Consider the following 27,003-nt stretch of genomic DNA (forward strand, 5'->3'; position numbering starts at 1 on the left):
TGTGGAAATGTGTAAAGTTATGCATTTTGGGATGAAAATATTACAAGCTGTGTGCTATATTATGGAAGTGTGTTCCAGAAAATTACGGAAACTAGAGATTTGAGGATTTTGTTGGATGTTGGGGGGGGGGGGAGGGGGGAGGGAGTCAAAGTCGTTTAATATTCAGAGGAGCCAAAGGAGCTCATAGATTACTTGGTTGTCGAAAAATAAACTAACAAACAGATAAGGAAGTTCTCATTCCTGTGTATAAGGCTTTGATGTGGCCACATCTGTACACAGGTGTGGTCATCACCAGACTGCAAAGATGTCGTCAACATATCGTAGCCAAATTTTTGGTGTGAGTTCAAAAGTGAAAATTTTTATCTAACCTTCTCTGTCCTCACATAGGCCACTCATCCTCTTCAATCAAAAATTCCACAGAGTTTCACGCAAAAATAAAAGACATTTAACTGTTAAAAACTGACTTGTTAATTAGATTCGACACTGTCTCCCTCTTCACTAACATTCCCCATAAAGAATCAGTAGAATTATTAACTCAAAAATTTCCATCTGATATAGTGGAATTATTCGAATTTGTTATTACCTCCGGTTACTTCACTTGGAAAGGTAAAATTTACAAGCAAGAAGAAGGAACAGCAATGGGGTCTCCTTTATCACCAAACTTAACAAACCTGTTTCTAGAATACCTGGAAGGTGTGTGTGTGTGTGGGGGGGGAAATCACTTTTGAACCCAAACCAAAAATTTGGCTACGATATGTTGACGACATCTTTGCAGTCTGGGATCATCCCGAACATGAATTACACCTGTTTCTAGATAAAATAAACCTTCCTCACCCTTGCATCAATGTAAAGTTGATGCGAAAGAATCTCCCTTTCTGGATTTACACATTTCAAAGAAAAGAAGACGGTTCCATCGCCACGTCAGTCTATCTCAAGCCTACATTTTCAGGTCTCTACATTCACAATTCTTCTGCTCAGAAATTTGGCATCATTTAATCACTAGTTACCAGAGCACACAAATTCTGCTCCTCTGAAGAATCTCTAAACCAAGAACTAGAAATAATCAAAAATACAGCCATACTAAATGGATATAATCTTAAAACAACTCAAAAAATCATCAGTCACTTCCCCACACATCAACCTAGACAAGAAGAAGCCCATTGGATTCCCATACCTTATGTCCAAGACATCTCTGAACGTCTTTCAAAAATTATGAAGAAATACAATTTTGCCACTACTTACAAACCCATCAACCAGATCTATAACTTGTTACCTTCTTCTAAGGACAAACTTTCACCTCTGATGTTACCCGGCGTGTATGAGATCCCATGCTCCTGCAAGTTGTCTTACTTTGGACAAACAGGAAGATCTGTTCAGAAACGCATCTCGGAACATCAAGACCACATTCGTCTTTTCGAACCACAGAAATCTAGCCTCTCTCAACACAGAGTTGAAAACCCAAACCATAGGATCCATTGGGAAAAGTTAAAACTTTTACATAGATCTTTATATAAACATGAATGTTTATATAGAGAAAGTACTGAAGCTCTACTACACAGACCAAATTTAAACCGAAATGACGTTCTTAATATTCCTAAAGTATGGGAAATTGTCATACAAAATTATGTAAAATAATCTCTTTATATATGTTATTATTTATTTATTTATTTTTATTTTTTAAATTTTATTTTTAATTTTTATTATTTATTTATTATTATTATTATTTTTTTCAGTTATGTTTTAATTTACTTCTATAACATGTTACTGTACGCATATTGAGATTCCATTGTAATCATGCACCCTAACTGTATGTTATTCCTAATATTGTTTGAATTACTATACTGAGGCTGTCCCAAGATACTTGGAATGAAATATTTATGTATTAAAACTTATCACTCTGGTTGGTACGTGTTTTTTTAGTGATGAATTCACCACAGGTTTCATTGTATAAAAAAAAAAAAAAGGAAAAGATTTGAATAGACTTATCACTTGGACAGAGGAGTGGAGTTGTGGTTTTAATATTAATAAGTGCAAGGTGTTGCATTTTGGAGTGCAGAAATATAAGGCTGTGCACTATATTGATGATTCTTTCTTTTTAGGTTACACAGTGATCAGCATTCATATTTCCGAATTTAGGACACAAAACACGTGTTGAAATGATTATTTTACTTATTATTAATAAAATAACACTTGACGTTTTGACCCTTGTATTGAGGTCATCATCAGAAAGATACATGTGCATAGGAAACCAAGCTACATGCTCTTGCACTCTATATAGGTAAATTAAATCTACACTGTTAATTAATCTTTTTCTTAGCCTGACCTCTATATTTATGGTGCTATACTACAGAAAGTGGATGAGATTCAAGATTTGGGAGTGATTGACAGTAGACTGAAGTTTAGAGGGCACTTCATAGTGCTGCTGTAATACGAAGTACTCCATGTTTGAATAAGGGTAGGTCATGCCTCAGTAACTTGCTCACGTATTATAACACAGTGACGGCTGAACTGGATAAGGGTAATGGGTTTACAGTGATTCTACTGGACCTTGCTAAGGCCTTTGACAGGATACCACATGGAATTCTAATTTACAGCATATGGGGATGATATAGGGTTGGTGAGATGGATAGGAGGGTGGTTGACGGAAAGATATCAGAGAGTGGTTTATTCAGGAGTAGAGTCCACAAGACGGCCTGTGACTAGTGGTGTGCCACAAGGATCTGTTCTTGGACCACTGCTGTTTAATTTGTTCATTAATTATATAGGAAAGGATCTGAGAGGAACAGTTCATTTGTTTGCGGATGATGCAAAGTTTGGTAGGGCAATAGTGAATGCAGATGATGTTAAAATTTTGCAAGATGATTTGGATAGATTGGAGGTCTGGGCCAAGGAGAATGGATGTCAATTTAATGTGGCAAAATGTAAGGTTATACATTTTGGGGTGAAAAGATTAGCAGCAATTTACTACATTGGTGGAACTGTACTCCAGGAAATTGATGTGGCACGAGATTTAGGAGTGTTGGTGGATAAGGAGTTGAAGTTTAGGGGCACATTGCAAAAGTGGCCAAATCAGCTCATCAAATCACTTGGTTGCTGAAGAATACGTTGACAAGCAGAGACAAGCAGGTTATTAAAAATATAGAAAATTAATATATACTGTTGTGTCGGAAAATGTGATGAGTCATCTCCTTTTTCTGACCCAACATAGAGTTAGCTCAGAAGGAGTGGATAAGGACATACTTGTGCCTCCAAACAGAAAATGTGCTCATTAATGACCCAAGAACATGTGTATATCCAGATTAGTAAATTCTAAGCAATGTTAAAGTATCCCATAAACTAAATAGAGAAGGTTTGCTAAATCTATTAAGGTAGAAAATCATGTATAAATTCTAAAAAGATGTGTACAAGCTAATAATAGTTTTAGGCCATGTCGAAGATAGTTCGTGGCCACGGTATCCAATTGGCAGCTGCCGTATGTATGATGACACCACCAAGTGAAGGCGTAGCTTTGATCCACATAGCACACATAGCAATGGGAGATTCTTGCTACACATGGCCGCAAGCTTTTCACAGCTATGCAGCCTTTTGCACAGGAAACCAGGTACCGACGAAATGAGAAGAAAAAGAGAGCAATTCAAATCCCCGCCGAAACCTATATACTCCAAAACAGCGCCCTCACTTGGTGGTGTCGTCATACGTACGGCAGCTGCCGATTGGATACCGTGGCCACGAACTATCTTCGACATGGCCTAAAACTATTATTAGCTTGTACACATCTTTTTAGAATTTATACATGATTTTCTACCTTAATAGATTTAGCAAACCTTCTCTATTTAGTTTATGGGATATTTTAACATTGCTTAGAATTTACTAATCTGGATATACACATGTTCTTGGGTAATTAATGAGCACATTTTCTGTTTGGAGGCACAAGTATGTCCTTATCCACTCCTTCTGAGCTAACTCTATGTTGATTTGGAAAAAGGAGATGACTCATCACATTTTCCGACACAACAGTATATATTAATTTTCTATATTTTTCCATACTTAAACTGCATATGCTAGTTGACATTTTTTGTATTTATTTGTAGCAAGACATCCTTGATATTGGGGCAAAAAATTGTATGCTAAAAAAAATTGTACATAGGTAAAATCCATATTATGTCATCATCAATTTCCTGATATGTACCCTCAAGTTCAGGTCACTATGACAGCACATGATTAAATTTACATTATTATTAATCGTCTATCAACAATTTTCCTCCAAATTAATCCATTACTTGTGAGCACTCGAATATCATCATAACTAACATTTGATGCTTCTAAGGCACTTCTGACTGATTAAACCTTGGTCTTCCTCTGGGTCTCTTTCCTGCCATCTTCGCATCAAGCACCTGTTTTGCTAGCCTTTCCTTACCCATTCTGTTTAAGTGATCCCACCATAGATTAGCTCTGCTGACACATTCTCGAATGCTAATGATGTCAAGTTCCTTTCTAATATCTTCATTTTTGTCATCAGTTCACTTTCCTAATTTTTCTCAGAACCCTCATATCTGTGGTCTCTAGTCTAGTGGTCTCTAGGTGGTACTTTTCCAATTCTTCTGCAGATTCAATTTGCTTTCCATTAATACTTCTTATATTGATGATTCTTGTCTTCATTTCTTCTGACATTGGAATTAGTCTTCTTCTAATTCCAATTGGAAATTGGTTGGCAGAGTCCCAATTTCCCAGCCTGTCCTCGTTCATTCAGTACCCAGTAGATACCTACTAACAGGGTGCACCATGTGAAGGTGAGGATTAGACATTAGGTCAGAAGTCCCAGTCAGTTCTCAGCATTCTTGAAAGGTGATGTGGAGGTCTCCTGTTAGTTATTTGGCATTGATCCTTAAGCATCCTTTATTATGTCAAGCGATCAATATTATGTTTAACTACTAAATTTAAGTTATATAAGGTGTGCTGCATAGGTCTGTTTTAAGGCCATTGTTGTTTAATTTGCTTAATAATGATTGGGATTGGTTTAAGTGGATATAAACAAATGTTTGCAGATGATACAAAACTGGAGAATGTTGAGGAATCAAGCAGGTGTCGTGACTTTTCTGGAAGACTTGAATAGAGGAAAGTGAATGGAAGTCGGTTTATTTTTGTGTAGTGTTCTGAAATTTTGCAGGCAGTAATGGGAGTATGAAAAGTAGATGCTTCATGGGGATATTGGGAATTTTCTAGGAGGTTGAGGATACAAGAGTAATATCAGAGTGAATAATCACCCAAAGTTCAGAGGACAGGCACATTGCACAGGTTGGGAAGTCATCACATCAGATTATGGCAATCATGTGGAGGACTTTGACATGCAATAAATAAAGAGGTTATGATTCCATTATATAACACCTTGATCAGGCCTTGTATGGATTATTTTGCATAGATTTGGTTCCCTGGTTTTCATGGTGAAGATATTATATTATAAAGGTCCAGTGAAGACCAAATAACATGATAATAACTAGTTTTTGGAATCTGGGATATGAAGCTAGGTTGAGAGAATGCAATTTGCAAAGCCTCATGAGTTGTAGGAGGAAAGAAAATATGATTGAGATGTTTAGGTTGGCAAGTGGTTGTTATCAGGCTAATGTTGAAGAAAATTTTCATAGAATGTGTGTGTGGGGGTAGAATGAGGGGCCATCCCTGGAAACTGTATTAAGGAGGAGCGTGAGCAAAGGCATAAGGAGCAGGTTCTTTTTGTGGAGAGTGGTTGGTGATGTTCGCATTCACCACATGAATGTGAACATCAATGTGTTCACATTCATGTGGTGAATGCGAACACATTGAAAAATGAGTTAAAAGACGGTTTGATGGGATTTGTGTGTAACAATGTGCCTCCTATGATGAGTCTTTTGACTCCATGGAGGTCTGAAGTTAATAATAATGATGATAATATATTTTTTCAATATTAATATCCTAGTTGATTATTATACAGCATATATACAATTAAAGCATTATTATTACATTTTTTATCACTACAATAATTCAGTATACAACTTACTGAGTACATTCAATTTTGATAAATAAATAAATGAATATATAATGTACAGTTATAACTTTATTATTACATTTACAGTTCAGTACAAAATACTAATAATGTTTTTTGATAAATATCCATGACTGTTTTTGTTAATGCAGCACTGAACTTTTTTGTTTGTGTGGTGGCATTTCTGCTGCCTTACTCAAAGCTTGTGCTGAGTTTATCTGAGGAAATATTAGATAGCTGTGAGTTTTGTTTCAGTACCCATGATGAACCAGTTGTTGATTTAACCGTTTATATGTATGTGCATTGATACTTGTATATAAAGATATATATATTTTTTCAAAATTCATTTTTACTCGGTTGGAATATTATAAAAAAGGTTTAATGACTATTACCGAGAGAAAAGATGACAAGATATATTTAAAAAAAGATACTACTAGTTTACTAGTTTCGTTACATGAACATCCTCAGGTATCACATTCAAAGAAGTATATAAAAAATTACAGAGACTTAAAATTGTACTAACAGAACAAGTATAAAAAACAGTAGCGTGTTTGAAAAAAATGCAAGTATGAGTTCCAAACAAACGAATACTACATGCTGTCGCGAGTGCCCCAGTACTGAACAGAAGCAACGTGTGCGTCAGAGAGATTGTAACTCAGGCTGTTGTTGATATGAGAGGAATCTAGAGAAATTTCCCTAGATTCAACAATCTTTCTTTCGAGTTCATCGTAGCACACATGGATGTTAGCAGTTTGAGTCCAGTTTACAATGTGCTGGCAGCCTTTGTCTGAGTTAGCTGAAAATAGAACGTGGCTAGAGAGAGCGCTAGCTCTAGTCTTGTTATAGGAGATATCTCTACGGTGTTCATCCAAACAGGACTAGAGCTAGCGCTCTCTCTAGCCACGTTCTCTTTTCAGCTAACTCAGACGAAGGCCGCCAGCACATTGTAAACTGGACTCAAACTGCTAACATCCATGTGTGCTATGATGAACTCGAAAGAAAGATTGTTGAATCTAGGGAAATTTCTCTAGATTCCTCTCATATCAACAACAGCCTGAGTTACAATCTCTCTGACGCACACGTTGCTTCTGTTCAGTACTGGCGCACTCGCGACAGCGCGTAGTATTCGTTTGTTTGGAACTCATACTTGCATTTTTTTCAAACACGCTACTGTTTTTTATACTTGTTCTGTTAGTACAATTTTAAGTCTCTGTAATTTTTTATATACTTCTTTGAATGTGATACCTGAGGATGTTCATGTAACGAAACTAGTAAACTAGTAGTATCTTTTTTTAAATATATCTTGTCATCTTTTCTCTCGGTAATAGTCATTAAACCTTTTTTATATATATATATATATATACACACACACACACACACACACACATATATAAGTGCATTTTTTTCTGGTAAGCCTGCAATAATAATAATAATAATTTATTTTTTTCTAGTTGACTACGTGTTAATGGATAAACAAGAAAGAAGAAGGTTAAGAATTTGTTGGGTTCCCTCAAAATTTACTCCTTGGTAATATAGTTAATCTTATTATGGTTTTATCATTTGTATTATTACAAGCATAATGCCCATATTTTTTTCAAAAATTTTAATAATTACTGAAAAGACAATTTCACTATGTAATTTAACAAATAACTTTCATTCATTCATTTTAGTACCTTCTTTGACCTGGAAGTTCACAGCCATGGCTATCTACTTATTGCTGTCTTGTGCATTTCTAAACATATGCATGGCTTATGCCTATCCAGTGTTCAATGTCCTTCATATAGTGATGTCTTGGTTGGCCTCTTCCTCTTCTTTCTTGTTGTTTTCCTGTGATGATCATATTAGTCAGTCTGCTTTCTCTTAGCTATCCTAAGAATTTCACTCACCTCATCCTTATCTCACTGAGTAATTTTTTTTTGTTTGTTCTTTCAATTACTGGTTGTTTGTGACCTTTTCTATATAGCCATTTCTCTTAGTAACTACATCTCCAGAGCCATCAATCCTTCTATTTCTTTTCCAATATTCCATGTTTCTGTGCTACACAATAATGATGAACAAGTCAATAGTTGTATTCTTCAGATAACAGACTGATCTGGAGGAAAATTGTTAATGTAACTTATTCACGTACTATTATCATAATATCCTATACATCTTCTGAGAGTATATATCAGGAATTTGATGATGATAATATTGACTTATCTGTTGTTAAGTATTTGTTTTGTGTTCAAGGCTGTTTTGGCTGTCTTCTTCTTTTGATTTCTTGTTTACATTTTCTATCATTAGTGATTAGACTATTCAAATATAAATCTATCTGCTTGTTCTATGGAGTGACTTTTTTAATTTTATGTTTAGGTTTTTATCCATCATTTTGCCTTCAATTATCATTATTTTTCACTTTCTGAAAAATAATGATAATTATTTTTCAGAAAGTGAAAAATATTCTGCTTATTTTAGTCCAAATTTATAACACTCTCTGTTAGTTTTTTTTAACTATATTTTACAGATCATATTCATTCTCAATGAGCACTACTGTCATCTTAGATTATTTATGTTTCTTCCACCAATTGAAATGCCTCTAAGTGTTTAAATTTCCTGCATGATCCTTTCCAAGAAGATCCCAAACAGCAGTTGTAATAATGCATATCACTTCTTGATGCTTCTTTTTATATCTGTCCTTTTTGAAAGCACATTGTTTTTTTGCATATTGTCGATTCCAGTCTACTGGAAGTTACGAAAGGAAGCTGCGAGCAAGAGGGTAAGGAGTGGTTTCTTTGTGTGGAGGGTGGTTGAACCATGGAATGTATTGCCTGATAGAGTGGTGAGAGCAAGAACGATCAATGAGTTCAAGGAGTGGTATGATAGACTGTGTTTCCTAGGAAGGACCTCCCATGATGAGTCTCTTGACTCCATGGAGGCCTGAATAATATTAATAATAATCTATGTTTTTTATTATCCTTAAATCTTTTGAGCCCAGATCAGTGTTTTCTAAGATTCTTTTAAGTCTATTATGAGACATGGTGTCAAACGCTTTTTCAAAATCTATGAAGCATAGGTAGACCTGTTTTTGTACAGCAATTGATCTTTCTTCAGTCATTCTGAGGTTTATTATTGCACTGCTTATGCTTTTTCCACTTCTGAATCCATCTTGTTCTTCAGCTATTATTTTATTTATCTGGTTTTGGTATCTGTTCAATATTATTCTAAGAAATAATTTCAAGGCATTCTGGAAACTGTATAAAGAGGTGTGAGCAGGGGAGTAAGAAGCAGTTTTTTTTTTTTTTGCATGCAGAGTGTTGAATGATTGGAATTCCTTGCCTGAGAGTGTGGTGTCTGCAGAAATTTGAGTGTGTTTAAAGTGTGGTATGATAAAAGGACCTCCTAGATGAGTCTTTGACTCCATGAGTTCTTGGGAAATAATAATAATAATTAAGCTAACTTATGTAATCAGCATATCTTAGTCAATTTGGCTTTTTTGGCATTGGAATGATTTTTTTTTTTTTTGAGTTGTCCATAGTTTTAGCCAAGATAACATAATTATATATGAAGTTAGAAATGTTTGTTAATTGGATGATACCATTATCTCCTAAATTCTTTAGCTTTTCATTTTTGACTAAATCTGGACTGCACTTTATTTTGCTTTAGATTTTTAAGTGCTTTTTTAAACTTCTTCAGTTAGAATTAGTGAGTGGTTAGTGTATTCACTCTCCAGCTAAAAGGCTGTGGGTTCAAATCCCTCTGTGGGCATGGATGTTTGTGATTGTCTGTGGAAATACTAGTGGTGGTGGACAATAGATGGCATTGGTGTAGATGTTGATGATGGTAGTTGCGGTTTGCTGTAGTTTGGTGGATTCAGTGGTGGAGAAGGAGAGTTTTAGAGCAGGTGTCCTCCCTTGATGAGTCTTTGGATTTCTTGGAGGTGTCATGTAATAATAATAATGATAAATGAGTTGTTACATTTTCTCACCATTGAGCAAGATTGATCATGAAGTGATCACCTAGGTAGTAGACAGCCATATGAAAACCTTAGGAGGAAGTTTTCAGCTACAGTATGGAAAATAAGAGTTAAATAGAAAGGAGATAAATATTACCTGGCATTGACCTAAGGCTATTCATCAGGATCATTGCAAATTTATTCTGAAGATTAAAAGTGTGAATAAGGGAGGTGTCATAAATAAATGAAGGGGTTAAGTATGATATCTGGAAGAAGTTACTGTGGAGACAACACAATATGAATGATGATAATAATTAAAGAGTATAATTATAAAGAGCAGACTAGGAAGGTAAGGAGAGCAAAATTGCAGTACGAGCAGAAATTAGCAAGTTGGGCAAAGAAAAATCCTAGAGAGTTCTTTGAATTTATGGCAATTAAAAGAACCAACAATGATTGCAAGATGATGCTCTGAATACTTCAGAGGTATATAATCAAGTCATGTAGTAATAAATTTATCAAGGTATTTATCCTCATCCCTGTGATATTATGAGTAGCTGAAGTATAAAAGATGAACTGCTGGTAAGGGAGCAAGAGGTATATGACAAATTAAGTAAACTTGATGTCAATATGGAAATAGGTCTTGATGCTATATTGCTATATCACTGTCTCTAAGTAAATATACCAGGGAGTTAATGGTGGCCTTGACTTACCTGTTTAACAAGGGTATTACAGTGACAGGATGCAAAGGAATAAAAAGAGTAAAATTGTTCTGGTTCACAAATGTGGTGATGACTGCTGAGATAAAAATTATAGGCCAGATTTTGTATCTAGAGTTAAGATTTTGGAGTGGTTGGTGAGAGGTAATAAACCCATGATGTCCATCACAGAGAATACTATTATCCACCACATCTGATCCTAGCTTGCACCAACTTTTCCACTAACTCTACCACAACTTCAGATCTAAAGACTGGCATGTAATTTATAGCCTCAGCCTCAACCTTTGTGAATTGGAAGAATTTTATCATCTTTCCACTCCTTTGGGACTTGTACTCTTCCAAGACTCTTTTTTAAAGAGGTATACCAGGGCTACTGTTAATCATGGAGCATTCCCTTAACATGTATTGATATGTCCTTAAATACTATTGCATTATTGGTAATTAATTTACGGAATTGACAACGCATATAAAGTAAATAAATTAAAGATAACTTTAATGAATCACTTCTATATTTCGGCAATGTCACATTGCCATCTTCGGGAACATAAAGATATGGTATGTGCACTAAGGAACTAACAAAGCAAATGAGGAAGAAAATAAGAACTAATTTTGTTCCTAAAGTCCTAATGGTGCCCTCTTGCGGGCTAATTTGGTAGTCTTGGCAGTTGGGCTGAAGTTCTCATAATGAAAGTCTCCCAAATTTGGGGCAGTTTCATGCACCCAAATTTGTTGAGGTTAGGAACGTTTTTTAGAGCTGCTGAAGATTCTTTGAATAATCTTTCGTATTTAAACTTGCTGCGATGGATTATTTTTGTTTTCTTCCAACGAATTTTATGGTGGGTATCTAAGGCATGGTCTGCCAACCCAGAGCGGCTGTACTGGTGAAACCGGATGTAGTCTTGGTGTTCTGAAATCCTGATATTTGTTGTTCTGCCTGTTTGGCCAAAGTAGGACAATTTGCAGCTGCAAGGGACCTGGTATACACCAGGTAGGTCTAGGGGAAGTGGTTGGTCTTTGGTAGAGCGGATAAGGGATGCCAACTTTTTATATGGTCTGTAACAGGAAGTAAGGTCAAATTTTATAAGGTCATATTAAGGTCAAAAACTCGGCCCACTTTAAAGCCAGTATAGAAAACCTCACACTCCAACACACTGACATAATGGTCAGTTTTGACGTCTCCTCCCTATTCACTAATGTCCCACTCAAAGAAACCTTTGAGCTCATCCAAGCCAAGTTTCCTCCCGATATCTCAGCCCTATTTCAGTTCACAATGAACTCAGGCTATTTCGTTTCGCAAGGAAAATTCTACAAACAGATAGAGGGGACAACCATGGGTTCACCACTTTCCCCACCCTTGGCCAATTTCTTTATGGAGACATTTGAAGAGAAAGCCTTAAACTCCACCCCACAAAAACCCACTATTTGGCTTCGTTATGTGGATGATGTGTTTGCTATTTGGCCACATGGCTCAGATACACTCCACTCCTTCCTAACACACTTAAACAACCAACATCCCAGAGTCCAGTTCACCTTAGAAAAAGAGGAAAACAACACCCTCCCCTTCCTAGACACTTTAATCACCCACCAGCTTGATGGATCTTTGGTTTTCTCTGTTTACAGAAAACCCACCCACACTGGCAGATACATTCACCAGCAATCCCCCCCCCCCCCTCACAACAATATGGGGTGATAAAAACACTATATAACAGGGCAAAATTAATCTGCTCAGATGACAAGGCCCTGACTATGGAACTAAACCACATCCTCAACACTTTCTTAGCCAATGGCTACAACCCCAAAAAAATCCAAAAAATACTAAAACCTGTAAACCACAACCCCCCTCCCCCCTCCACAATAAAGACTACACCAAGTCTATCACTATCCCCTACATCCAGGGCACCTCTGAAAAAATAACTAATATCCTCAAAAAATATGACCTTACTTCCTGTTACAGACCATATAAAAAGTTGGCATCCCTTATCCGCTCTACCAAAGACCAACCACTTCCCCTAGACCTACCTGGTGTATACCAGGTCCCTTGCAGCTGCAAATTGTCCTACTTTGGCCAAACAGGCAGAACAACAAATATCAGGATTTCAGAACACCAAGACTACATCCGGTTTCACCAGTACAGCCGCTCTGGACTGGCAGACCATGCCTTAGATACCCACCATAAAATTCGTTGGAAGAAGACAAAAATAATCCATCGCAGAAAGTTTAAATACGAAAGACTATTCAAAGAATCTTCAGCAGCTCTAAAAAAACTTTCCTAACCTCAACAAATTTGGGTGCATGAAACTGCCCCAAATTTGGGAGACTTTTATTTTGAGAACTTCAGCCCAACGGCCAAGACTACCAAATTAGCCCGCAAGAGGGCACCATTAGGACTTTAGGAACAAAATTAGTTCTTATTTTCTTCCTCATTTGCTTTGTTAGTTCCTTAGTGCACATACCATATCTTTATGTTCCCGAAGATGGCAATGTGACATTGCCGAAATATAGAAGTGATTCATTAAAGTTATCTTTAATTTATTTACTTTATATGCGTTGTCAATTCCGTAAATTAATTACCAGTTATTGCATTATATTGGCATCAAGTTTACTAAATTCTTCCTACACCTCTTACTCTCTCACCAGTAGTCCATCATCTCCCTTTCCCTCTACACTCAAGATTCTCATGTCACACTGATGAGTATGAAACACTTATTGATTGCTCATTGAATATGATGACTGGAGCTGCTGTAGCTCAGTCGATATAGATAAAGTCATTTGATTGGAAAGACCTGGTTTCGAATCCCATCTAGGATGCAAAAAATCTTTATTTGGGCATTTCAACTAAAGGTGAGTTAGCTTGTCTCATATGGAGTGGTGGAGTTTTCCCTCTTGGAAACTTGAGTTATTCATCTCTCATTCAGGCAAACTGGCCATTTGAATGCATTCAATTTACACACAAAGAATACTTATAGGACTTGACCCCCCCCCTTATCCTCGAATTATGGTTATGAAATTCAGCATACATACTTGGAAGGTTGTGGATGTTTAAGTGCCTGTTAGAGCCACTTATGATGCTCTCTGGAGCAGATTCCAAATACCATTTTATCCATTAACATCATCTTACAATAATCATTCTTTCTTCTGCTTGACATGATATTGATAGAATACTAGGATTTTTCCTGTACTGATTTGCATTTGCTAATTTCTGCTCATATTGTACTTCAGCTGTCCTTACCAACTAGTCACCTTCATGGCCTACTCTGCTCTTAGTGAAACTAATTATTACCATTATTCACCTGTACTATCCCTCCCCCATAGTGCATTCTTTGTCCAGATTTTATGCTTAATCCCTTCATTCTTCTATTCAGCATTTATTTTATTCAGCCTTTTGGCTTTTGGAATATGTTTATACATTGCTATTATCAAATATCTCTCGGTCAGTACCCAATGTCATTAATATGCTAGTTAAAAAACAGTGGTCCTAAAACAGACCACTGTGGCATACCACTAGTCATTAATCTTTCTGGATACCATGCTCCATGTGCAGCTTCTTATACCTAAACTGACAGCCCAACAGCTATCCAACTCACTAATCTAGCATCTAATCCCAAAAGCTTTAGTGCATTCCCATGACCAATACATTCATCATGTTGTAGTTCATATGGGTAAAGGGTGGTTTTTTACCAATTTACTTATATATTACCAGAAGATTGTGAATGCAATTGGCTAAGGGAAATGTATATACACTGGTATACTTTCATTTTGCAAAAGTGTTTGAAAGGCTGCTATATGAAAATTTTATAACTAAGTTGGAGGGGTCATATAATAATAATAATAATGTAATAACTGGAGTAGATGGGATTAGATAATAGACTAGCTAGTTGAATAGATGATTAGTTTTCAGATAAGTATCAGCAAGTTGGGTATTATTATTATTATTCGACACCTCCAGGGAGTCCTAAGACTCATTGAGGGAGGGCACCTACTCTACAACTCTCCGTCTCCATCACTCAACCTCATCCACAAACCACCTCATCTACACCAATGCCATCTACTGTCCACCATCACCACTATTGTTTTCACAGATAATCACAAACATCCATGCCAACGGCGGGATTCGAACCCGCAGCCTTTTGGCTGGAGAGCGGATACTCTAACCACTCGGCCAACCAGGCTGGCATGGGGACACAGTATCCCGAAAGAGGAAGTCACTATAGGTGTGTCAGATGATTATATTTTGGATTTATTGTTGTTTAATTTGTGTATTAATCATATTAATTTGATGAATTGGAATGTAAGAGATGATAATTAGTTAAATAATACTGATTTCACTTATGTAAATATTTTATTGGCATAAATTTTTACCCCAGTATCAAGGGCATTTTTAGTATCACTTTCACATTAAACAATTAGAACAGAAACTAGCACATTCACCATTGAAATCCTGCGAACACTGCACATAAATGATGCAGTGTCATGGTCTAAACATATTAAGGTTCTAGTAAAAATAACTTTAACAATAGATTTAAAATATAAATACAATTTTTAAAATTAAATTAGTTCTGGAACTTATAAAGAACCATTTCCCATAAAAGGGATAATTTTAAGTCCATCACTTCTATTTAGATTTGCTTGATGTAGTAAGGTTTCACAACATTCTTTGTATCCATATTCTGATAGATTATTACTTTTATGGAAAACCTATTTTTCCCCAAAGGATTCAACGTCTGGTGGTAATAGTGTTTTGCACATGTCCCGATTGTTCTGACTTATGAAACTCAACGTAATCTAAATGTTCATCATGATGTACAGCCACCAATCTACAGGGTGATGAAAATTAAAGTATCCCTGTTTAAGGCCTTTTGGAGTGCCACCTAGCAATCCAAATGCTGCAAAACTTTGCAGGAATACATTGTGCATCATGTGAAGTGGTATCTGAGGGGGAGAAAAAAAGAAGAAATAAAGCAGTTCCAAAATTCACCACCAAGGTACAGTGTTATGTACTGAATGTAGATGTAATAATTTTTTTGCATATGTGTGTGTGTGTGTGTAAGAAGAAGAAAATCCACTGAAGCATAAATAACACATTGTTATTCACTCTCATTATGCATTTATGGAATGTGGACTGTACTGTACTGTTCAATGTGCTGTTCAATGGCAGAACACACTGGTCAAGATGGATGTTGTGCACATGCTGCATTATGTGCTGTCTTTCAACACTGGCAAGTTACCAGGATGATCCCAATAACCCTATCTTTGAGAAATCCCCTGAGCCAGAAGTCACAGGGAATCATATCAGGTGAACAAGGCAGCCATGCAGTGAGAAATGGATGACTCATCATTCTGGCTTCCATGGAATGCTCTCAAAGAACTTCCAGTATGATCAACTGATGTGTGGATGGATCCCATCCGGCATGAAAATGACTCAATCCATGCACAACAAAATTTTTAATCGTATCATAATATCTCCCAGCAGTAACTGAGCAGGTTACATAACCTGACTGGCTAATGTTCTCAAAGAACAATGGTCCAATGATAAACAAAGCTGTAAACCTGCACCAGGCAGTAACTTTGTATGAATGCAAAGGAATTTGTTGGATTGCATGTGGGTTTTGCATAGCCCATATATCTGGCAGTTGTGAGTATTCATGGCTCCATTCAGGTGAAAGCGAGCCTTATCTCACCACAGAATCATCTACAGCTATGCAGCATCCAACTCCATTCCAACAAGGAATGTCAAAGTGAATGTCCCATTCAACTTTCAAAGTCCTGTAGGTGCAACTCCTATGTCAGAGCTATCTTGGATGGGAAGAAATGCAGAATCTTCCATAGAATATTCTAGGCAGTTGCGTAAGGTCATGTGTCTTGATGCAACACCTGCTCTGCAGGAACCAATGCAGTTATTCATGGTCTGCTCCACAACGGCAGTAGCAACTTCATTTACTCGTTATGAACTGATTGGTTTGCGATCGCTGCCAAGTCTAACTCCCAATGATCCTCTTTCTTCAAAATGACTAATCATTCATCGCAGAGTTCATGAAATGGACATAGTGGATCTTGTTGACATTTGTTCAGGCGACAAAATTTGTAGAGTGCAGCAACAGCGTTGCAATTGTTTAGGAAGTACAGCTTCATGAGCAAAGCACATTGGGGAAAGGTTAGTGCCATCACTGTGGACGGTATTAACGACCAGAATGAAGGGAAAAATATTGTGTCCATCTTTTTAAACCCTCTTGGCACCTGTCAAGTTACATGATATGCAAATTCCATCCATTATGTATTCACTTGGTGGTGAATTTTGGAACTACTCTTTTTTTCTCAGATATTGCTTCCACATGACACACAATGAATTCCTGCTAAGTTTCACAGCATTATGTATCATTGTGGGGCCCCACAAGCCCTTAAACAGGAATAATTTAATTTTGATCACCCTGTACCACCTGTTTGACTAAAACATGATAATCCACACTGGCAAAAAATTTGATACACTACAATGTGGGCCATTGGCAGAAGCTTATCTTCAGCTGAGCCTAGAAAAGTAGATAAACACCTTCAACAGATTAGATATTATGCCCTTTATTCACAAATGTTCCTTTAGATGAAACACATGACTTCCTCAAGCAAGAATTTCTGGAAGATATTATCATCCTGTTTGACTTTGTCATTCACTTTTGCTCCTTGACATGCCAAAATAAACTTGACCAACGATTTGAGTGTATATCAATTGGTAGTCCTCTTTCTCTAACACTAGCTAACTACTTTTTGGCATGATTTGAGTAATGGATACTGAATAGCATCTTTCTTAAACTATCCTTATGGCACATAAGGTACATGTAGATGATGCTTTTGCAGTTTGTCATGGTTCCTGTACAGATCTACAACAGTTTATCAATGAAATCAATATACTTTTCACCATTGCATCCATTCACATTTGAGTTAGAAGAGAACAGTTGGATTGCCTTTTTAGATCTCCTGTTACTCTGTCAACCAGATGGTAGCATTCATTTCTTAGAAAAAAAAAAGACATATTGGACTTACTGGAAAACACATTCATACTCTTTCACACCATCCTAATTGTCAAAAATCTAGCACTATTAAGACACTGATACATTGAGCACATCTCTCTCTCTCTCTCTCTCTCTCTGTTCTACTGAAATGCTGCTCTCTATCAGGAAATAAATCATATCAAGTCTGCCTTCCTTGGTAATGGCTTTACTGAATCTGCATGTTATATCGAGATAACTGATAATTATAGCATTTTCCTGTCATCTACCTCTCCTGCTTCTCATCGTGATAGTGATACAGAAGTGGTCCATCGTGTTATCATTCCTTATGTTAAAGGTGTCTTCAGGGCCGACTCTACCAACGGTGCAAGATTTGCATTTGCACAGGGAGGCAAGTTTTTTTGGGGCAACAAAGTTGGCATAAACTTTACAAAAAATAAGGGAGAAGGGGCGGCAAAATATCCTACTGCACAGGGTGGCAAAATTCCTAGAGGCGGTCCTGGGTGTCTTGAAAGGTATAGCTGAACCTACTTATATCTGTTAGCCTACAAGTATCCTTCTGCTTTTGATAGATATCAAAAAACATGATATCTATTTTTTTTGGCTCAGCTAAAGATAACATTCTGTCATTGGCCCACCCTGGAGTGTATCAAATTCCTTGCTAGTGTGGATTATCATATTTTGGCCAAACAGGTAAATCAGTGGCCATGTGTTGCGATGAACATTTAGACTATGTTAAGTTCCATGAGCCATAACAATCGGGACTTGTGGAACACACTGTCACCACTAGATATTGAATGCTTTGAAAGGAAATTAAACGTGAAAGTTGAATGCGAAATGCACAGCAATGGTAGCCTGGTGAGGCTATAATGACATGCATATCACTAGTGTGGTATTAACAAAAGATCACACGGCTCAATGACAAAGGCAAGCTGATGATTTTTGAGTTGATATGCTGATTCTCTTGAACCAAATTCCAAAATATCTGAAACTGCCATAACAACATTCATTATCTATTTGTTAGTTTTAAACTTTTTTTTTTTTATATGCGAAACTTTTTCATTTCTTTTTTCGTAAAGTGAAATCAGGAGTGCGAGATATAGGGCGAGTTATATTCAAGTAAATACAGTATCCCTTTTATGGAAAATAGTTCTTTATAAGTTCCAGAATTAATTTAAGTTTTAATTTTTATTTTATTTAATTTATTTTTAAATCTCTTGTTAAAGTTATTTTATTTTACTAGAACCTTAATGTGTTTTGACCATGATATTATATCGTTTATGTTCAATTTGCACGTTTTCATTGTTGAATCTACCAGTTTCTGGTTTGGTTGTTTGATTTGGAACTCATATTGAAGATGCCCTTGATACTGGGGCAAACATTTTATGCCAATAAAATATTTACTTATTTATTTACTTAATCCTTCCTCTTCTACCTTCATGGTGTTGAGGTTATTATTCTTGCAACTGCAACCATAACTTGAGGATAAGGTGGTTAGCCCTATGCCTTGTGGTGTGTTCTATGTCTGTAGATGTGTGTGTTCACAGAGCTGGTACAGATTTTACTTACGTAAATATTTTATTGGTAGCTACGGAGGCTACCAATAAAATATTTACGTAAGTAAAATCTGTATTATGTGTAACTAATTAATCATATTGGAATGGGTTTAACTGGAGATATGCAGCTGTTTGCAGATGATGCACTATTGGGGGTGTGTGGGAGAGGAACAACGGAGAGTCAAGTAGATGTTGTGGCCTTACAGTTGGATTTGAGCAGATTGTATATGCTGGCAAGCGATTGGAACTATCAGTTCAGTGTTGCAAAGTGTAAGGTTCTGAAATTTGGCAGGCAAGGATGGTATGCCAAGTATACATGTAACACAACTTTGGATGGAAGTGGAAAGAAAAGATGAGAAATTTTAGAGTGGTATTATTAAAATTTAATAATAGTTTTAATAAAACTGGATATGTTTTGTTTATTTTTGGAATAATATAATTTCTTTTGGAGTAATAATAATGAATCTATTTGCTAATGTTTCAAATTTGTAGAAACTTAATGTTGCTTAATTTTCCTCTCTAGTGTAATTCGAGCTCCTGTGCCATGGCATGAAACTTATTTTACAACAAAATTACAGTTGGAAAGTCAACTGTTTATGTCAAGTCCTGTAGTACTGGCCTTAGAAAAATTGTGGGAAACAAGGTTTGTAAATCACACTTTCTATGTAAGGAACTGTTATTTGCTATTACTCATTATAATCACAGCAATTAGAACATGAAAAACATAACTTCAATTAAGTTGTTATTATTGTTATTATATGAACATCTCCCTGAAGCCTCTAGATTGAGTAAGATAGGACCATTTATGTTTCATCAAGCACTATCAACATTCTCACAGTATCACTATTACAGAGACTTCTAGGGAGTAGTCGAGGACTCATTCTGGGAGGCCACATATCGCTTAGACCACCTGTCATACCTTCTCTTGAATTCATCCACACTATCTGCTTTTACATCTCCAAAGGAGGCAAGCCATTCTAATTATGCACTGCTCTATGAAACAAATTTTGCTTTCACCACTATCTTAACTGCATTCATTCTCAACATTCATGGATGTCCATTCATGAGCAGAGAGAGAGGATTTCATCCTCTCTCTGCTCTATCATACTGCTCCTCTGTATTTCACAAATTCTCAATCAGATCTGGTAATCTACATTCCACCATCCCAATATCACCTTTAACACTCCCTTTGGTTCCCCTTTCAACTGTATTATTATTATTATTCCCGATACCTCTAAGGAGTTTGAAGACTCATCACGGGAGGACATCTACAACTGTCTCTACACCTAACCTCTACTATGAATCATCTCCATCAACGCCATCTACCGCCCACCTCCAACACCACCCCAACTAGTAATTTTTGTCTGTAAATTGCGTGTGTTCTGAAGGGCCAATTTGTATGTATCTGCAGCACCTCAGAAACCAGGAGACCAGATCTACTTGTAATAATCTAGATGAGCTCATATCAAAATCCTTGTAAAGAGTCAAAATGACTTCCCTTATACTTACATGTTGATATTCATTTCGACATCGCAATTATTTTTTGACCTTGTATTCACAATCTTTTTTTTACATCACCCCTGAACTGCAAATTACTATCTATTCAAACTTAGGATAATGTTAGAAAGCTTTGACTAGGCAATATCCCTAGCCTGGTCAGTGTCTTCTAACATAATCCACCAATATAATATGCTATTGGATATTTTTAAAGTGCATAACTTTACATTTGTTAAGATTGAACTGATATTAATTTTCACATATCCACAATTCCAGCTTATTCAAATCATTCTGCAAAGTGCTACATGAAAGTCACATACCTGATTATTATATTTTTGCATCATCATCAGCAGCAAATATCTGTATCTCTTGTCAAATCCTTCCCAGTGTCATTAATGTAAAGCTTGAATAATGATGGGCCAAGGACTAATCCCTGGCATATACAGCTGGTCATCTTAAATCTTGCAGACCGACATCCCTCATATTCCACTTTTTGATGTCTGTCAGTCAGCCATCCTCTTATCCATGCTGATATTTTATAATTTAACCTCATATTCTTCAATTTATGCAACAGTCTTGCTATATCCTATCAGCCTTAGCAAAGTCTAAATGTATCAGGGTGTATCCAATTGCCCTTGTATAATTCGATGGTAATATTATTATAAAATGTGAGCAAGTTGCTAAAATGTGACCTTTTCTTAGTAAACCTCTCCATTGCAAAGTAGAGATTCTTTGTCAACCCATTTCTGAATGTGAGCCACTCCTGAGATTCCGATTGGTCAATAGTTGGATACATCAGTCTTTGAACCAATTTTGTGCAAAGGGATTACCATACATTCTTCCCACTCTTGTGGAATCTTGCTGCTCTGAGTTGTTCAAATGTTCCAGTTGATGCCCGGAACTCTTCACTCAATGTGTCGATGGACAAGTTTTTACATATTATCCTTTGTAGCACCCTGCGGTCATGTTCAGTGAGTCTGATGGGTCATCCATTGTGGGTATCACTTGCAGTTAACTTCCCCAACTTCCATCTCAGTGTAGTATCACTGATTGTTGACCTGGGATGGCCAATTTGTCAACAATTTGCCAAACAGATAGGCCTGCAACATGGCATCCTATCACAATGCCTCTTTCAAACTCCGTCACTTTCCTTTTCACAGCCATTTCACCTGGACACAGCTGCACTAACTTGGGAGCATCATTTTCCTCTAATTTATACTGGCTACATACACATGACTCATTCCATGGCATTATGCACCTTGCCCATGGGTTGTTCGTTGCCTTCTTTCAAAGTAGTTTATATTAGTGGAGTTATGCTACAAGAAACCGATGAGGCTAGGGATGTTGGCTTTATGGTCGACAGGAATTTGAAGTTCACAGGTCATATAGGAAAAACTGAGTTCAGAGGCAAAGAAGCTGTGGAAAGGGTGCAGAGAATAATTGCTAAGAGTATATCAGGATTATGGGACATAGACTGCAAGGACTGATTGCATGTAGACAATAGACTGTGGTTAACAGAAGAAAGAGGGGTGATATGCTAATAGTCTGTAAACTTCTGAATGGGTGGTATAGCAATTAATGGCATTTGATGAAATTTTTTTTTATGTGAAGGCAGGAAGATTACAGAGGGCACCCTTGGAAATTAAGTTTGTTTGCATTAAGAAAAGGTTACGATCTAGATTTTTCTCTTATGGACCAGTGAAATACTGGAATAGTTTATCTCTTGAAGTGGTGAGTACATGTAGTGTGAAGGAGTTCAAGAGAAGGCGTGACAGCTGGTTTGGATGATATGTAACCACCCTTAACGAGTGGTCTCAGTTGATAATAATATGTTTACAGGTTATTCTGGGGCTCAGGATACTGGCTGTGCGAATGTCATTAAAATTTGGTATTTGACATCCCATTCCCTCTCATCTCCTCTTTTGTATTAGGCTCAATGGGCTGTTACTGCCAAGTAACTTGGCTTTTATAAACTGATACTGCTTATGATAGGGTGGTTAATTCTATCTGCATTGTCTGCTATGGTTGAATATTGTTTGTGTGTTCTGGCCAATTTGTTCTGTCTTGAAGAATGGAAACTATTTTTCTCAACCAGAGGACCTTGTGTGTGTGCTAACTGAGCTATGGTGTCACTATTTGGAATCCTCTTTGCAGGAGACAAGGACGAAATGTATCAAAATCATGAGAATATTATTCTGGATAGTTGGAATTTAAGAAAATTTGGGATTTTAATTTAATTTTTAATTAATTGGATGGAATTTCATCAAATTTGGTAGGATCTTTATTATTTTAGTTGGTTCAGTTTAGGGTTCATTCAGAGTTTTTGTATAGGCAAAACAAAATTATATGTGTAGTGTAGAAGCCAAAAATGGGTCAAAGTTGCATAAGCTATGTTAAAAAAACGTTTAATTTTCTTGACCAAAAAACTCTGGAATGACTTTTAATGGGATTATATTGATCAAGTGCATATAATAAACAACTATGTTATACCAACTAGTTTCACCAACTAAGGCTGTTGGCATCTTCAGGGTGAAGATGAAACTAGTTGGTATAACATAGTTGTTTATTATATGCACTTGATCAATATAATCCCATTAAAAGTCATTGCATAAGCTATGTTAAAGAAGCTATTGAATGGTTTCTTTTTTAAATGAATTCTACACAATTAGCTACACCAGGTGTAGAAGATATAAAAAAGAGGTGACATTATGACCTTCATTAAGGAAGATTGGAATGTTGCTGAAATATTAATGTTAGAAGTCAGTGCTAACAAAAAACCAAAATACAAGTTCTCAGAGGAAATTATTAACACTGTATATAGAATTCTAGACAGAAACTCTCACAATTTCCTCTGAGAACTAGAAACCTGGATAAATGCCACTTGCACAGTACACTACTTTATTGTAATAGGAAATCTCAATATTGGTTTGATATTGAGATCTTTTTCAATATAATTTCCTTACAAGGCAAATTTCCTCCTGACCTCAGAGTCCTCTTTGCCCTTGTCCTTTAGTCAGGTTATTTTGTGTGGCAAAATTATTTCAACCTACAAAAAGAAGGTGCAGCAATGGGCTTTCTGCTTTCTCTTTCCCTAGCAAACTTTTTACATGGAATATTTTGAGCAATGAGCTCTAGATTCAGTGACTTTGAAGCCCAAAGTTTGACTAAGGTATGTTGATTACCATATTCCCATATTCCCATTTGGTTCCATGGTTTTATGGTTGCATAAAATTTCTCAAAATATGGGAAACACTAATACTTTGAGATCCCAGTTTACATCTGAGCTGCAAATAGGTGCCCTCAGAGGGCACTCCACCTAGTTACAAGACCACTCTTTCACCTATATGTTTCACTTAATTTTGTGTTATCTTTATGTGTGTGTGTATGCATGTTACAAGTCAGCATTATAAGTGTGCTGTATGTTATCTTCATGATTATATTTTATGTAAGTCTCATATATCTAAAATTTTGTTAAATTGTAAATGTAAAATGTTTATTGTTAACATCTACTTGTTTTTAATAGATATGATTCCTTCACATTTATCAACATAGAGGAGCTCGAAAGTGGTAATTATATGCCATTTTCACATATTGAATTTCAAGCTTTTGTAGGAAGTCAGTGCAAAAAAGGAAGAAACATTCTCCATAAAGAGTATGTATTAGTTGGTTGCAGGTTTCTGAAATAGAAAATATGCATATTTTATGACATATTTCAAATGTCTTTTAAATTTATATGGAACTATAACCTGTTCTAATCTCACAACACTAATAATATGTTTATAGTGGAAATGAAATAGAAAACTAGCATTTCTCTCACTTTGTGTTTATATGCTATGTTTAAGTTATTTATTTGGAGATAATATATCATAATAAGTTTGTTAAATAAGTTAACTATTTAAATCAGTTAGATAACTTTTAAATGTTCAAAATAATTGTTTTTAAAAATTAAATTGTGGAAAACAGTTATTCTGATATTTTAATAGATTTAGGTAAAATGTATGCTATAAGAAAAAAAAAAAAAATGATTTACAGAGAGTGGTGAGTTGTGAGTGCCCTGACAGTGAATGTGTTTAAGGAAAGGTATGATAGATACTGTGTGTATATTAGTGTTGGTCTCCCACGATGAGTATTTGAACTCCATGAGACACTCATGTAGTTAATAATAATAATAAAACAACCTTCCATTGATTCAAACTTATTACCAGGTGTCAAACCAGCAATGTATATCATGTCGTATTTTACTGTACCTTAAATGTGTGGACAGACTTATGTGTTCGTCGAACATGTTGTTTATTATTTTAATGGTATAATAGAACACAGAAACTAAGTAAATAATTAATTTATTAACTTGATGCTGATATTTCGCAGGTGTTATAACCAGCATCTTCAGAGCACAAAAACACGGTTTGTTACAATACGCGAGACTAAAACAACATGGTGTACTTAAACAAAATTGTAGCAGCAACACAAAGACTAAAGTCCTGATTTTGGCGCCCTCTATCTGAAAAAAAAAAAAAAAAAAGCTATCATATATTACTAGAGTCCTAGAAAAGTGCTAGTTTTTTCTTAATATGACTGTCTCCCAGATCTTCGGCAAGTTAATACAGCCATATTTGTTGAGATTTGGAGTGTGTTTTAGAGCTTCTGTCGCCTCTAAGAACAATCTTTCTGATTTATACGGGTTTCTGTGTAGTACTTTTGTGTTTTTCCAGTTGATCCTGTGTGCAGGGGTATCCAGAGCATGGTCTGCTAGGACCGACTTCCCATAATGATAATTCCGGACGTATCGTTTATGTTCGCTGATGCGGATATTCACAGTTCTTCCTGTTTGACCGTAGTAGGCTTGATTGCATGAGCAGGGTACTTGGTAGACTCCTGGATGTGATAAAGGAGGAATGCTGTCCTTGGGTGAGTGGATGAGGGTGGCTAATTTCCTACATGGTCTGAATGTAGTGCGTAGTTTATGTCTATTGAGAATTCTTGAGATTTTTTCGGATGTGCCTTTAATGTAAGGGATGGTGACTGTTTTGTTGTAGTTCTCTGTGGTGGATGGTGGGAGGGGTTTCTTAGGAGTGTTTAGTATTTTGTTTATTTTATGTGGATTGTAGTCGTTGGCCAAGAAGGTGTGGCGTAAGTGAGTCAGTTCAGCAGTAAGAGCCTTGTCATTGGAACAGATTGCTCTCGCTCTATGGGTTAGCGTTTTTAATATGCCATATTGTTGAGAAGGATGATGGTGTGATTGTTTGTGTAAGTATCTGCCTGTATGTGTGGGTTTTCTAAAAACCTAAAATAATAAGATTACCATAACAAAAGCAGACAAAGGAAATGCAACCGTGGTGATGGACACAACTGAATATGAAAACAAAATGCACACACTATTACAAGATCAGTCAACATACAAAATTATAGATCGCAATCCCACCAACACACAAAAGAATAAGGCACGAAAATTATTAAAAAAAGTCACTTCCTGGCCCAAAGACACAGTTAACAAACTCAAACCCTTCCATGTTAAAACACCGAGGATCTATGGATCACCAAAAATTCACAAACCAGGCACACCCCTACGCCCAATTGTGGACAGTATAAATAGTCCCACATACAAACTGGCTAGACATTTAGCGAAGCTACTAGCCACTCTCACTAACCATTCTCCCTCCTTTGTCAAAAATACAGCACACCTAAAAAGCATCTTACAACACCTTACCCTGAAAAGCTCAGACTTAATAGTAAGCTTTGACATCACTTCACTATTCACAAATGTACCACTAATAGAAACTCTCAATCTACTGAAGTCACACTTCCCCCCTGATATATTTGAACTATTCAAATTCACAATACATGCAGGATATTTCACATGGAAAGGGAAAATATACAAACAAATTGATGGGACAGCCATGGGCTCCCCCCTTCCCCCCCAGCCAACTTTTACATAGAACACCTGGAAAAACAAGCAATCAATACAGCCACTCTCAAACCAACACTGTGGCTATGCTATGTTGATGATGCGCTTGCTATTTGGCCACATGGCCCTGAGGCATTGAAAACATTCTTAGCACATTTAAATAGCCAACATCCAAAAATCCACTTTACTATGGAACTGGAAGCCAACAACTGTCTGCCCTTCCTGGATACACTCATCACACGTCTCCCAGATGGTTCCTTATCATTTTCAGTTTTTAGAAAACCCACACATACAGGCAGATACTTACACAAACAATCACACCATCATCCTTCTCAACAATATGGCATATTAAAAACGCTAACCCATAGAGCAAGAGCAATC

General features: G+C 36.4%; 1 protein-coding gene across 1 annotated transcript in view; it reads left to right on the forward strand.

Moving 5' to 3' along the window:
• Positions 1 to 27,003, forward strand: part of LOC150108077 (dynein axonemal heavy chain 3-like) — a 170,289-nt gene that overhangs the window by 89,509 nt on the left and 53,777 nt on the right. Inside the window, exons 5-7 of the mRNA XM_090415941.1 lie at positions 7,471 to 7,546; positions 19,744 to 19,863; positions 24,241 to 24,369. Of these exons, the coding sequence (XP_090272067.1) occupies positions 7,471 to 7,546; positions 19,744 to 19,863; positions 24,241 to 24,369 (325 nt within the window). The remainder of the gene's footprint in view (positions 1 to 7,470; positions 7,547 to 19,743; positions 19,864 to 24,240; positions 24,370 to 27,003) is intronic.

This window comes from Typopeltis vanoorti, chromosome 3 (assembly GCF_054136105.1).
Source record: "Typopeltis vanoorti isolate ZY-2024b chromosome 3, IOZ_Tvanoo_1.0, whole genome shotgun sequence".
In the NCBI taxonomy this organism is placed as follows: domain Eukaryota; kingdom Metazoa; phylum Arthropoda; class Arachnida; order Uropygi; family Thelyphonidae; genus Typopeltis; species Typopeltis vanoorti.